Below are 15482 nucleotides of genomic sequence, written 5' to 3'. Positions count from 1 at the left end.
TTTTTGTTTGAAAAATATATAATAAAACAATAAATTCGAACTATCGATATGATTTATGAAACAATTAAAAATGAAGTTTAAATGTTAAAGTAATTCAAATCTCATTTGTTTCATTAAGGCTGCGCTAACTAAACCAGTAAATCAGCTTGCGCGCGCATCTAATCTTCGCGCTATTTCATTCGAATTAATTTGAGATTTAGGTGAATAGATTTCTATGATATTTAATTCATCTTATTTCAACCAACATCCAATCATGACAAACAAAATGATATGTATTGAATGAAATAAAATGAATAAATATGATCAATCGATATTTACTATATTTTTATTAAGTCGAAGAATTACCAATCTCTTGATACCTTCTATCCTATAAATTCCCACCACACAGATATTTATAGCGAACGTACTAGCCATTTTGTCAGAACCTCTCGTTGCTTTCTTATGATCAAGGATCTTTTTCTTCGTTTCTGTTATTCATCGATCGCTGCTTGAATTGAAAAAACAGTTAATTTCGTTTTCTTTCATCTTTTTGTTTTATATATTATTAATTATTTGATGCAATTTTTTAGAATTGTGAAAAGTGATAAAAAATTGTGCATATTGAGAATTTTTCGTGATTGATTTTTATTTATTTGTTTATTTATCATCTTTCGTAAGGTATGTATCGCAATATGATGTTATAAAATTACGATCAAACAGTATAGAGTTGCATAAATTATGGAGAATGATATATATTACTAGAGAATAGATTAATTGAAAAACTATGGAATATCATTTGCATAGATTGATTAGTAATTTAATTTATAATGAGCAAGTTTATAGATAATAAAAATTCATTTAGTTTTTTTAATTTTCTGATTGAATAATACGATTGATTGATCGTTCTTAAAAAAATTGATATAACTGAATTGTTTGACTTCAAAGTAATTTTTAACACAAATAATTAATTTGTGTTATATTTAAAATAAACTAATTAATTTAAAATAAGATATTCTATATTATATATGATTAATCGTATAAATTTAAAAAATATATAAATTAAAAAAAAAGTACAGCAATTTCATCGAAATTTCACTAAAATTAAATAAAAATATTAAAACAAAAAAATAAAAAAAAATTTGGATTTTTCAAATATCTTTATATAATTAAAAATAACTAATATTGTAACAAAGCGACTTTTAATAATTAACAATCAATGTTATCGCGTAAGAAATTCCTTTCTATTTTTCTGTCACAAAATGATAAAAAAAAAATAACAATAAGAAATAATTTTACATGATCGAAAAAAATTAATATTGCAGAAAAAGAAATATATTATATGATGTAAAAAATTTTGCAGCAGGAAGAAATATATGTGCATAAGAAGTACAAGAGATATTTTACTCGTTTGTTCATCAATATTTTATTATTATAATATGATATATAAATATATTATTAAAAAATATTTATTTATAATATAGTTAAAAATAAATTTAATCGTAAAAATGACATTTTGTTATTATGTATGTTTATTTCTATGAATATATTGAATTTATGAAAATCAATTAATCAAATCCGCATTTTTTGTAAATTTGATTTCTTTTCAGCCATGTATATATTATATACAATTTTGATAAAATATATTAAAAAATCATATATTGAATTGATCAAAATACCATCGATTTATTATAATTTTTAAGATTTGAGTAATAAATATTATGTATATTGTACAATATATTCTATAAAATTTAAAGCAATATTCATGCAATCTTTTTTATTTTTAATAATATTCCAAGCACGATGGCAAAATTTCTAAAAATCAAAACAAACATCCGTGCATTGTAGAGTACAAAATACTTTGAATTATTAATAATGTGAATAGATGTTTGTTTTTATACCAAAATATAAAATATAAAATATTTTGTATTTTCTCTGATTAAATTATATTTTCTCTCTCTTTTATCAATTATCCTGATATAAAGTGATTGATTGTTCCCAATTATGAAAAATTTTCATTATGAAAAATTTTTTATTATTATGTTTATTATATTTCTTATGTTTAATATAAAATTAATAGTATTATTCTTTATACTTAGATTTTTTTGTTTCATTCTACTTTAAAAATTTTCAATTTATTCAATCTTTCCATGTTCTGGAATATTTCTTATTCAATCTTATGAATCTTTCCATGTTATTCGATATCCAAAAGGAAAACGAAAACTGCAATATACATATAATATTCAATAATTATATAATATAATATAATATATATATATATATTATATCATATAATTATATTTTTATACCTTGAATATGAGAATACAAAAATAAAAATTGTAATTGTATTCAAATTTTAATCTAATAATAAGTAAATGAAATTATAATTTATATTAAAATAAGGAAAAGAATGAGAAAAATTTACATTTACAAATTTATAATATCTAATTAAAAATACGTGTTTAAATACGCAGTTATCTTTTATAAACAGGTTTAACTACTCTTTGGAGATTTTTTTTCAAGGTCATTTTGTTCCTCTTACAGCTTTTCTAAAAATGGCATCAGACATACCATCTATTTCGGAATGGCTTCAAGGTCGAAATGTTTTCATCACTGGCGGTTCTGGTTTTATGGGAAAGGTTTTAATCTATAAACTGTTGGTCAGCTGCGATCATCTTGAAAATATTTTTGTATTAATTAGAAAAAAGAAAGATGTTGATCCGCAATCTAGGCTGCAATATATGATAAAAGTACGAGATATTTTACGATATATTAAAATTAAATTAAAAAATTATTACAACTCATAGTGCTTTAAAATAAATTTTAGGAACAAATTATATCAAAAGAAAACAACATTCCTTTTAAAAGCTTTCTAATGTTTCCAGAAATTTGAAAATTTCACAAAGGCAACAAACATTAAATGATTTCGAGCGGTACGTCATATATATGGAGGTAGTGAAATTTCAGAGATATCAGGTTTAATACTATCTTTTTTTTTTAGAACAAGCTAAAATATCTTATTTATTATTATTTATTGTTATTTTCTTTATAAAATGACATTATTAAGAAAAGATTAACTTTTCGTTCAATTTGTCAATGTTCTAAATATTTAACTTTTTACTTATCATTTTTTTATTATTTAATATTTTGTTATTTTGCACGAATTAAAAATTGATCTAACTAAAATTTAACCTTGTTATTAAATATTTTGTATAAAAACGAGTTTTTGATTAAGAAATAACTCCCTTAACAAATTAAGATTGTTTGTGTCTTTAACTTTAATTTTAATTTTAATTTAAAATGTCCAGATTTATATGTTCATGTATTTTTTAAATTAATGTAAACGTTAATTTTTAAAATATATATATAGTTTCGTTTAAAAAAATAAAATTGGAAATTTTTGTTTAAAGTTTTTATTTTGAAAAAAATTAAATTTTTCAATTCCAATGAAAAATTTTTTAAAATTCATTTATTTCTAGTCCTTTTTAATATCTTTAAGTATTTTAGTTAATAATAGATTGGTATATCCCACAATGAATATAAGGTATATACAAATGTATGTCATGAGTAATACTCACAAAAAAATTAAAAGAAAAAGCAACAATGCCACTACTGTGTACATTTCATGTAAAAAGTATTGGAAATTACTGGAGATAGTTTTGTTAAATTAAAATAATATTTAAGGACTTTACGTATTTCATTTATTTTATGGCAATAAATATATAAATAGAAAATATTTATTTAAAATATATTAAATAAATTTATTAATTAAAATTATTAATTAAAATTTATTAATAAAATATTAAAGCTATTTTTATTAATATAATAAAAAATAATAAAAAATAAATTATTATAGCTATTTAATTATCAGTTGAAGTAATTTTAGATAAATTTTCGTATTTTTTATTTCAAATATTACTAACCGGAATTGAACAATACAAAAGATTCAACGATTATGATTTGATAATTTCAATTATCGATTATGAATCAATCAAAAAAATACCAATCAATTTATATTCAAAAAAATTATTTAGAAATTTTATCTTATGATATTTTTCATGAAAAATTATAAATTATTATATACTATTATTATTGATTTTGCATTAAATATATCATTTATATTATTTGTTTTATTACTTAATTGATATTACAATAGCTTAAAAATATTTATTTATATTAATAATTTAATAAGATATATTTGTAATAATACATGAACGAAAGTGAAAGGGACCTTATGGTATGCAGTAATTTCACTATATGTGATTTTAAGATATCCTAGAAAATCACTAAGAATATATATTCAATATAACAGAAATACATGCACATAAATAATTAAACTGCATTTTTATATGAAGAAATCGCTTCCGTTCTCAATCCAACTACTTTTTTTGTTACTGTTTTGAATGAGAATTGCGCATTGGAATGATTGTATAAAAATTTTAATTTCATAACATATATATTTTTGTTATATAAATATATGATAAATTGATTAATTTTTCAGGAAAATCCACTTAAAATAATTAAAGAAAAATATCCTGAAAAAATAGAAAAAATTAAATTAATACAGGGTGATACTACTGACGAACATCTTGCTTTATCGACTATCGATAAACAGAGATTATTAAAAGAAGTTTCCATAATTTTTCACATGGCGGCAAATGTTAAATTCGATTTGACATTAAAACAGGCAATAACAATAAATACTCTAGGTACTAAGAATGTTATAAATCTAGCAAAAGAGGTACATATTTATTAATTTTATGAAATTAAGAATATAAAATTATTTAAATTAAAAATATTTATTTTAATTATTTCTAATTTTATGAGTAAAAAAATAATTACCATTTTTCTTTAAAACATTGTTTTGACATTATGACATTTGATTTTTTTATTTTTATTTTAAGATGGAGCATTTAAAATCCTTCATTCATGTTTCTACTTCGTACTGTCACTGTAATGAATCTGTACTTGAAGAAAGAAATTATCCTGCTCCTATAGAACTTGAAAAAATTATAAAAATAGTAAATGATACGACAGATGATTTTCAGAAAGCCATGACACCAAAAATATTACAAGGATTACCGAACACTTATGCTTTTAGTAAAGCACTTGCTGAAGATTTGGTGCAGAAAAGTGGTCTACCTGCAGGTGTTGCAAGACCTTCTATAGGTAAATTTTAGATTTTTTTTATTACATATTTTTTTATTACTTTTACATACTTTTACATTTAATACTTTTATATACTTTTTTAAATAAACTTTCTATTACATATTAAATTTTTTTTATGTATTAATATATATCGCATCTTTATTTTAAAAGATTCAAAAATATTAAAAGATTTTTATTATTTTTAATTTTTTGAACTATACTTTTTTATATTAAACGTGCAATATGATTCTAAAATTTATGAATATTTAATATAATTTCTTATAAATTAATTTAAATTTTAGTGGTCGCATCATGGAAAGAACCAATGCCTGGTTGGATTGACAACATGAATGGACCAACAGGTTTAATGGTAGGTGCTGGAAAAGGAGTAATACGAACTGTTCTCTGTAATTACAATTACTTATTGAATCTAATTCCCTGTGATATGGCGATTAATGCGATGATTGGATTGGCATGGAAAGTAGGAAGAGAAAAACCTGAAAAACCAATATTTATGAACATTACTTCAGGACTTGAAAATCCGATTTCTTGGGGTTATGCTGTAGATACTGGAAAGAAATATACCATAATGTATCCATTCACAGGTTAATAAAAAAATTATAATATATATTTCCACAATATAATTAATAAAACGAATCAATTTTCTATATCAATGAAGTAAATAAAATAATATTTATAAATCAATTTATAATAATAATTCTATGTATAAAAAACAATTAATGTTTTAATCTATATATTTAACTAAAATTAATCTATAAATTTTATTTTAAGGTTTACTATGGTATCCAGGTGGAAGTATTACCACATTAAAATTTTACCATTGGTTACGCGTGATCTTATTCCATTATATACCTGCAATTTTTATAGATATTATTATTTTTCTAACTGGAAATAAACCATTTTTAATAAGAGTGCATCAAAAAGTTAACAATGGTATAGGATTGATACAATATTATACTACTAAAGAATGGGAATTTCGGTAATTATGCAGAAATATTTTTTTTAAATTTTCAATAAATTACCTAAATTGTAAATTTTCGGATTTTTTTATGATCATTGAGAATTTTAATTTCTTTAATTTTATGATAAATTATAATACATTATATTAAGATTAAAATTTTATTCTAATTTAATTTCGATTTTCAGAAATGATCGCATGAAAAAATTGCAACTTGAACTAAATTCATCTGATAGAGAAAAATTCTTTATGGATACAAAAGCTATATCTTGGGATAGTTACATGTTGAAATATATATTAGGCGTTAGACAATATTGTTTAAAAGATGATCTTTCTACCATACCTCGTGCACGAAAAGTTATTAGATATTTGTATTTTGCTGATTGGTTTGTTAAGATCGGATTTACAATCTTCTTTATATGGTTTCTATTCTTGGATAAATTCATCTAAACAGATTTCGACCATGTTTGAACTTAACAAATTATAGATATATTGTATAATAATCGATTTTATCTGAAAATGACAATATATTTCTTTATTTTTATTTTATTTTATTCTCAAATGCTATAAAAATTGTTTTACATTACATTCATAATTATTATCAGTTAATTATTTTACTTTATTGTATACAATGAGATAATGATTCTTTAATAAGATATAATATTGTTTATTTAATATGTTATTAAATATTATTATATAATTTATTATTTAATATAATATTGTTTATTGTTTTCATAGAATATGCATTTGCAATTATGATATTTTTAAGATACTATTATATTTTAAGATATTTATTATAATAATAAATATATTTATTTCTTAAAAGACGTAAAAAGACTGTTTTAATAATTAAGTTTTATAATAATAATAAGTTTTATAATATATAATAGAATATTTATAAGAATTTGATTTAGGTGCTTCAATGAAATAAATAAAGATTTTATTTAATTTGTAAAAAATATATCAACAAATAAAGTATGATAAAGAAATGGTATCAACCATTATATTATATATGATATCATTATCAATAACGTAATGCAAAATTATTTTCAAAGATTAATTCTTTTTTTTTAATTAAAGTAATCTCATAGTATATTTCCTATTAGAGAAAAATTTTGAATTAATACAATTTAAATCAGTATAAAAAAATTTCTAATAATATGATTATTTAAATTTTCAAATTCTTGACCGCAATTATAGATCTAATCAAGTCATGACATTTTGAAATTTCGAAATTCTTGCTCTCACGCGACACGTCTGTTTCTACAATCTCTCAGGTGAAATATTCTTTTCTCGTCATTTCTTAGTTATGCAAATATTTGAAGTAATATTTGAAATAGAAAAGTTTTCGCTTAGAGATTCGTCATATCTACTATATATGTCTAATCCATAGTATATTATAATATCATCTCAATCTAAAAAACAATCGTTTTTACAAGTATCAAGTAAAATTATATTTGAATTTCATTTTCACACTATTCGTACATTATGAAATCTTTTACTCTAAAAGATCAAAAAGTTTCTTCAAAAACTTATTTTTCAAAGAACGAATATTTTTTAAATAAAATGTTTCATAAGTTATAAGATTATAAAAATGATTTTAGGTTATAGAAATATTTGGAAATATTAATATTAAATTAAAGTTATTGTTTCATAATTTATAGTTTAGATCAACATTCTAAATATTAATAAATAAAATAAATTTTAATCTGTCTGTTTTTTATATATTTTTTATATTATTTTTTTGCGCGTTATATAAAGAACGTAAAGAATAAAATTATCCAACAACTATACAGGATTGTATAAGAATGATATGTATAAGAATTTATATATATATAAATTACAAAAGAATTGCCAACAAAAGTTTGTAATCAAATATCGATAAATATAAAAAAAAATATTAATTGAATACTTAATGATTAATTGAATACTTTTATCATACACACATGCATCTTTAGTCAACGAACGATTTATATGAAAATGTAACGAAAAATCATGAAAGCACACGAATCCGGTAGAATCCAGAGTGTCGAAATCTTATGCTCGTCTTGCTCATCCGTTTTCGTTCTCACTCGTGCATGTTCTCTTTTTTTCCCCAGCACTTACATTTTCACTCTCACTTTTTCATTTCAACTCTCACTCTTTAACTATCGTTGTAGATATATTACATATATATATATATTTTTTTTTTTTCGAACAAAAATAGTTTTGTTTCATATTTTATATTTTTTTGTTTTATATTAATTTATTTTTTGACATTAATTTATTTTTTTTAATGTTTTTTTTTTTAATTGAAGAAAAAGGACTGTAAAAAAAAATTATGTCAATTGCATATCAAAGTGTTATCTATGATAATTTCAAGATCAATATTTTAAATTAATTGTATTATCAATTAATTAAGATTTAATATTTTTATGTTATTTTAAATCCTTACATTTTCAAATTCGTAAATTTATTTTTTGTAAACGTTGCAAGTTAAAGTAAATATACATACATATTATACGTCATTAACTTTTGAACAGTATTATATATTAATAAATTAAAGATTGCATTAAATTTGAATTACATTAATTAAATTGAATTGCATTAAATTTTAATTATATTAATTAAATTAAATTATATTATAATTTGAATTATGTTATATTAATTTTAAATTATCTAATTTTAATCTTACTTTATTAAGAGAAAAAAAAATCGAAATTAAAATTAATTGTTCTAATGTGAATATTGATAATTGATATTTATAAGAATTTATCTACATTTATTCTAATATATTCAAAATTTAATATTAAAGTAAATTATATCAATTTATAAATATATCTTTATTCACATATTCTTTTATTCACATATTCTTCAAAAAATTTCAATAAAATTACGAAAATTAAAATGTCGATTATAAAATATGACCGAATATATATATATGAACAATTATATAGTTTAAATATCGAGTTATTCTCTTGAATAAGAATGGGAGAGCAACCGAACGGAGCATACGAAAGTAAATAGGGAGTACATTGAGATCATCTAAGAAAATATTGGGCCAACATTACGCTTTCTCAGTCTGTATCGTGCTCACCGTCCAAGTAACACCGATTGACCAAAGCCGGTCACTTGTAAAGTAACAGTCGTGTTTCATTTTGTTCATCAATTATTCATTTGTGAATTTTGAGAAATAAGCTTGAGGATTTTTTTTTATTTTTAAAAGTAAGTATTCGATATTGAAAGTATATAATCTTTTTTTTTCATCTTATTTTTGAAATACAATTTAACTAAATTTTAGTGTTTTTCTTTAGATAATAAAATTTAATTTTGTTTCTTATTATCTTTGTTTGTTTATTATTTTAGATTTATTTAGATTTATTTTTTATAAATCTTTTATATGAATAAAAAAGTGTAGATATGCTAAATATATAATAATTAATTTATCAGTCTAAAACATTAAATTTTCTTAAATTTGTAATTATATGATTAAAAATAATTATTGAAAACCAATGAATATGAAAACATTCTAAGTGAAGCAATATTTAAAAGTAATAGTAATCGAAATTTTTCAATGAATAATAGAATGATTCAACTTATTTTAAAATTATTTAAATTTATTTTAAAGTTATTTATGGTTTATTTTAAAGAGTTTGTGATTTATTATTATTAAATTATATTATTATTAAATTATATTATTATTAAATTAAAAACTATGTCAATAGAATATAAAATATTAGATATTAAATACTCAATATTATTAATATTATCAATATATTATCAATATTAGATAACATTGTTGAGTATTATTGAATATTACGCATTTAATTATTCAATTATTCTAAATTAGATAATTAAAAAATATTTAATATGCCAAATTAAATTTCAACATGTGATTCAATAACAAAAGATTAAAATAATAACAATTTCCTATTAAATTTTTAAAATGTTTTTATAAAATCATAAAAAACTATATGATCTTGACTGCATCACTTATATAATAAATACATTTAAAAATTAATAATTCAGGCTTTATTATGTAACGCTTATTCAAAAATCAGCGAAATAGAAATAAAAAAAAAATTTTTCAATTAAAAAGCAGTAAATTTATGGAATTTTTTAATATAAAGATTTTTTCCAAAGTATCCAAGCTTCTCTGTCAACACGATTATATTTTTACATCACTGTAAAAGTTATTACGCCATCTCATGATGTTTGCATAACCATAATGTTTGTTCTTTTATGCAAATTTCATTTCATAAAACAATTTATATATCCATTTCTACTTAATTTTAATACTTTATAATTTTTTTCTAAATCAATATCTATTAATTTAGCTTTCAAATTTCAATTTATATTTTTTTAAATTTTTAAAAATATTCAAAATATTTTTACGCTATAATATATGTTAAAATAATTTGAAACATTCAAGATTTCATCGCTATTGAATTCAGAAAAAGTTATAAGTATCTTAATTGAAAAAGAAAAATTCATATTTGGCTCAGGTCCGTGGGTACGCCACCACCCAAAAGACTCAACGAGTTCAAGACAAAATAAGATAAGTCTGGAAACTCGTCGGTCTTCCTTGCGGGATATAATAATATAATTCTAATATTAGTGATATTATTTCCACTATTATAATTTACGATCATTATCTTGATAATTGCAATCATTATTGATGTTTAAATTGTTCAATTTTTGCTACATTTGCTTTAATTATCTGACTGACAATTAATTATTATTGCGAAACTATCATATTACATATAATATATATATATATATATATATATAGACAAAGATATAATTATTAACATGTTTTGTTTAAAATGATCAGCCAAAGTAATAAAATAATGGATTACTTACTATTGAAAACTTATTGTTATTTAAATTCTTAGAAAAAATATATTTGCATATGTAATACTGTTTGAAAAACTGAATGAACTGAATTCTTATATGCATACAAATAGAAATAAAAATTGAATACGAAATAAAGGAAATATATTATACTATTTTGACATATTTTAATACTAATACTGATATATATATATCAAATTCGATATATATATTATTATATTAATATTATTTAATACATCGCAATTTTTGAAATTTACACTATAATTTTTCATTAAGTATAACGTCAACGATAATTCTTTTTTTAGATATACATTGGAATTACATTTAATTCTTAGAATATAATATAAATATAATATGAAAAATTATTTTTTAATTATATAATAAAATAAATATAATATTTATTTTTTAAAAATTATATATTTATCTATATTAAAAATTTACATATTATAATCATAATTATTTTTTGATTAGATACGATGGCAGAATCAAAAGTGGAAGAGATATTTGATAGAATAGAAGAATCTTTCAAAAATCAAAATATCCTAATCACTGGTGGCACTGGATTTTTAGGAAAAGTCGTTGTTGAAAAATTTCTCAGATGTCTACCGGACATAAAACAAATTTATATGTTGATCAGAACGAAAAAAGAAAAAGATCCAAAATATCGTTTAGAGGAAATTTTTAATTCACCGGTAAATATATGATCTTATTGGAATTTTATGTGATTATTCAATTTTTTCTATTAATCTAATATATATTGATAATATTATGTTGATAATACGTAAAAAAGCAATTCAACCATTTATGAACACGCAAACAAGTTTTTTGTATATATTATTGTTTGAAGCAATTTTTTCTAATCTAATTTCTGAGAAAAATACTTGAGATAATTACATTGTTTAAATGAATAAATTGAAAAAAATAAATAAATATATATATTATTAAAAAATATTTTATGAAAAATAATTTCTATTAAATTTATATTAGAAACTATTATAATAGTGTTATAGTAAGAGTAGATTTTTTAATGCGTAAGGTATTGCAACACGTATCTTGTAAAACACATGGAGAAAGTTTAATTATGTAAAGATTAAATTGTGCAAGAAAAGCACCTTGATACTCATTTTTATTGAAAAATTTATTTTCACTGTCGAAAAGAAAAGAAATTTTTCAAAACTACTTGTATAAGAATAACTTTAATATTTCATATTTTATCAAATCTATTGCTAAACAAGAAAATATTATTTAAATGATAAATTTTATTCAACAAAAAAAAATATATTACATTGATTAAAATCAAATACAATTGAAAAAAATAAAGAAAATTTTTCAAATTTAATCTAAGTAAAAAATAAAAGTGACTGGCATAATGCAAATATTGTAAATTTTAATCAACTTAGGTTTGATCGTTTCTATTAGAATATTTTATGATAAAAAGATATAAATTGTAATTCATTATAACTGATTTAATTATAATTCTCAAATTATTAACTTATATATTTTATTTAAATCTAAAAAAAATTTCTTTCATTTATTAAAATTAGCAAGAATCATTTACAAATAGAATATTATATCACATTTCTATATAATTAAAAAAAAGACATATGTTATAGGTAATAATCAATATAATGAGGAATATTCTAGCTAACATATAATATATGATGTCATGAATCAAATAAAAAAGAGTTATTTAATGGTTAAAGTGTCATTTTCATCTTTGATAGAATGCAATAAATGCTTAAAAAAAATGTTTTATATGTTTTAAATGTTTTAAAATGCTTCCGATGATTAACGCAACTCTTATTTATTTCTTCGAATTTACTAAAAATGAAATCTACGATTTGTACGGTAAAAAATATGATTCCTGTATTGCAACAAAAAGGAACGAAGTCAAGGCCATATCATAGAGAAAAAGATGGCAAAGGTTATTATCTCTTATTATCAAGTCTTATACTTTAGTGAAAGTTCTTATTTTTCAACTGGTCTGTTATGTCACATCTTCTGTGTTGCTGATCTCTGGACTTCATTCTCTCATATAATACATATACAAATCACATCTCATATAACATACAATGAAGATTGAAGAATTTGATCATATTATATTAATTATAATTATAAGTAAAAATGTTCTTATAATTAGTATCAGTTGATTGTTTTTCTGTAAAAGAAAATAATTATATATGTAATTATATACATATTTTAATGAAGAAATTATTAATTACATCATTCGTAATAACAATTCTAAGAATCATTTCATATAAACACATAATAGTATTTAGATTTTATATTTAATTATTTATAACTATCTATCTAAACTTAAAAAATTTTTAATGGTTTTACAATATCAATTAGTTAAATAAATAAACAATAAAAATAAAACAAATAAAATAATATTTAAAAAGAATTTCTTTTATAACGAACAATTTCTACTTGTTGAAATTTGAATTTGAATTTGATACATCAATTTATATTATATATTATATATATATTATTTATAAGTATTATATAAAACTAATGAATAATTATCAAAAAACTATAATTGAAAAATTATTTCAGTTATTTGAAAAAGTTAAAAAACAAAGAGGTGCAGAAACACTTAAAAAATCTGTAACTGTTATAAACGGAGATATATCCCTACCTGGACTTGGTCTTTCTTTAGAAGATAGAAAAATGCTTTGTGAAAATATTAATATTGTATATCACGCAGCTGCTTCAGTACGGTAGTATAAAATGAATGTATTGAAAACATACATTTATGATATTAAAAATAATATTAAATTTGATCATTAAATTATTATAGGTTTGACGAAATGTTGAAAAAAGCAGTACTATTAAACACGCGTGGTACAAAAGAAATGTTAGAATTAGCTAAAGAAATGAAACATTTAAAATTATTTGCTTATATCAGTACAGCATATTGTCATCTTGAAGAAAAAGTATTATCTTTAATCATATTTAAAATTAAATACGAATACTTACGTTTTTCATAAAATTATTTTCTTAGGTTTTAGAAGAAAAACCATATCCACCACCTGGAGATCCTCATAAAATAATTAAATGTGTAGAATGGATGGATGATGATGTAGTTGAAGCTATGACAGATAAAATTTTAGCACATTTTCCTAATACATATGCCTTTACCAAAGCTTTATCAGAAAGCCTTGTTGAAGAAGCAATGCCATATATTCCAGCAATTATATTAAGGTATAAATAAAAATAAATGCTTATAAAAATAATAAATATTTTTAATCGAAAATTATTTTAAATCTTAGACCAAGTATAGTTATACCAATATGGAAAGAACCAATTCCAGGATGGACAGATAATATTAATGGTCCAACAGGACTCTTGATTGGTGCTGGAAAAGGTGTTATTCGAACGATGTATTGTAATGAAAGTAGTTATGCTGATTATCTTCCTGTTGATATTGTAGTAAATGCAATTCTTGCTATTTCTTGGAATTTCATCTATTGTAAAGATCATGAAAAGAGAGTTTACAATCTTACAAGCAGTAATGAATTTAAGGTAAATTATTTTTAATTATCTCTAATTAGTAATAATAATTTATATTTATATACAATAAACATTTAATGTATTTCAATATGAAAATTTTAGGTATCATGGGCAGAAATCATTGCCAGAGGTCGAAAAATAACAGAAAAAGTTCCTTTGAATGGGGTTGTTTGGTATCCAGGTGGAAGCATGAAAAAATCAAGACTCATGCATAATATATGTGTTTTTTTCTTTCATATAATACCCGCTTATTTCATAGATACACTTATTTTCCTTGCAGGCTATAAGCCAATGTAAGTATATTTGAAAATTATAATTTTTCATTTATAAATGATCAATTATTTCCAAATTAAATCATTTTAACGACATTAAAGGATATAAAACTCTTATTATGAATAGTATGTGCCGTGTACAACGTCGGATACAAAAAGGTTTCGAAGTTTTTGAATATTATACCAACAATCAGTGGGACTTCGATAATTCAAATCTCTTGGAACTACGAGATAAACTTAATCCTGTGGAATATGGAAAATATCAATTACATGGAGATGATATGGATATAGATGCATATTTTGAAACATGTATAAGAGCAGCAAGAATTTATATATTGAACGAACCACCAGAAACTTTACCAGCTGCTCGAAGACATTTAAGAATGTAAAATCTATTTAGAAAAGTTAAATTTTGAAAATTTTATAAAAAGTTATTAATTACTAATATATATAATTTTTATTGCAGCATGTATTGGATTGATGTAATAACAAAAATATTTTTCTTGATACTATTGATTTATGTATTTGCATCCTGGAATGAGAGTTTCAAAGCATTATTAATAGGAAGTTGGTTGTTCGTCACTCGAACTTTACTATATTAACTATTCGCATTAAAAAGTTTTTAATATTTTAATTTTAATGCGACGAAATAAACTATGGATCTTTTTTTTATTGAATTATAGTTTTTTTTTAATTAATAGAATAATTAATATAATAAATTTATTTTTTCAATAATAAATATTTTCAAATAAAATCAAATT

The 15482-nt window shown here is 20.9% G+C and overlaps 2 protein-coding genes and 1 long non-coding RNA gene across 8 annotated transcripts; 2 read left to right on the top strand and 1 right to left on the bottom strand.

Annotated features, from left to right (window-relative positions):
• The first annotated feature begins 393 nt into the window (after positions 1–393).
• LOC107998963 (putative fatty acyl-CoA reductase CG5065) lies at positions 394–6938 on the top strand. Of its 3 annotated transcripts, none has more exons than XM_017058542.3 (7): positions 394–657; positions 2521–2726; positions 4478–4717; positions 4881–5145; positions 5427–5729; positions 5917–6124; positions 6292–6938. In XM_017058542.3, exons 2-7 carry the CDS (start codon positions 2532–2534, stop codon positions 6551–6553), a joined length of 1473 nt encoding a protein of 490 aa, XP_016914031.1. In that variant the 5' UTR covers positions 394–657; positions 2521–2531; the 3' UTR covers positions 6554–6938. The 3 variants fall into 3 exon arrangements, with proteins under 3 accessions (XP_016914031.1, XP_016914035.1, XP_016914033.1); XM_017058546.3 differs by lacking the exon at positions 394–657 and adding an exon at positions 2862–2928 and having other exon boundaries at positions 2654–2726; XM_017058544.3 differs by lacking the exons at positions 394–657; positions 2521–2726 and adding an exon at positions 2804–2928.
• Positions 4759–8575, bottom strand: LOC133667062 (uncharacterized). Its single transcript, XR_009832173.1, has 2 exons — positions 8050–8575; positions 4759–6616 (listed from the first exon to the last, which is right to left on the bottom strand). It is a non-coding gene; the product is annotated as an uncharacterized LOC133667062 (long non-coding RNA).
• Positions 7314–15480, top strand: LOC107998960 (putative fatty acyl-CoA reductase CG5065). 4 transcript variants are annotated; one of them, XM_062082892.1, is made up of 9 exons: positions 7314–7380; positions 11408–11628; positions 13493–13656; positions 13737–13872; positions 13941–14140; positions 14209–14461; positions 14552–14742; positions 14849–15106; positions 15188–15480. In XM_062082892.1, exons 2-9 carry the CDS (start codon positions 11413–11415, stop codon positions 15321–15323), a joined length of 1554 nt encoding a protein of 517 aa, XP_061938876.1. In that variant the 5' UTR covers positions 7314–7380; positions 11408–11412; the 3' UTR covers positions 15324–15480. The 4 variants fall into 4 exon arrangements, with proteins under 4 accessions (XP_061938876.1, XP_061938878.1, XP_061938877.1 ...); XM_017058538.3 differs by lacking the exon at positions 7314–7380 and adding an exon at positions 9105–9307; XM_062082894.1 differs by lacking the exons at positions 7314–7380; positions 15188–15480 and adding an exon at positions 9092–9307 and having other exon boundaries at positions 14824–14964.
• Positions 15481–15482: the final 2 nt, after the last annotated feature.

The sequence above is a fragment of the Apis cerana genome, linkage group LG12 (genome assembly GCF_029169275.1).
Source record: "Apis cerana isolate GH-2021 linkage group LG12, AcerK_1.0, whole genome shotgun sequence".
NCBI lineage: Eukaryota > Metazoa > Arthropoda > Insecta > Hymenoptera > Apidae > Apis > Apis cerana.
The sequence above is the reverse complement of the archived record's forward strand: the minus strand, read 5'-3'. Positions and strand labels throughout refer to the sequence as shown.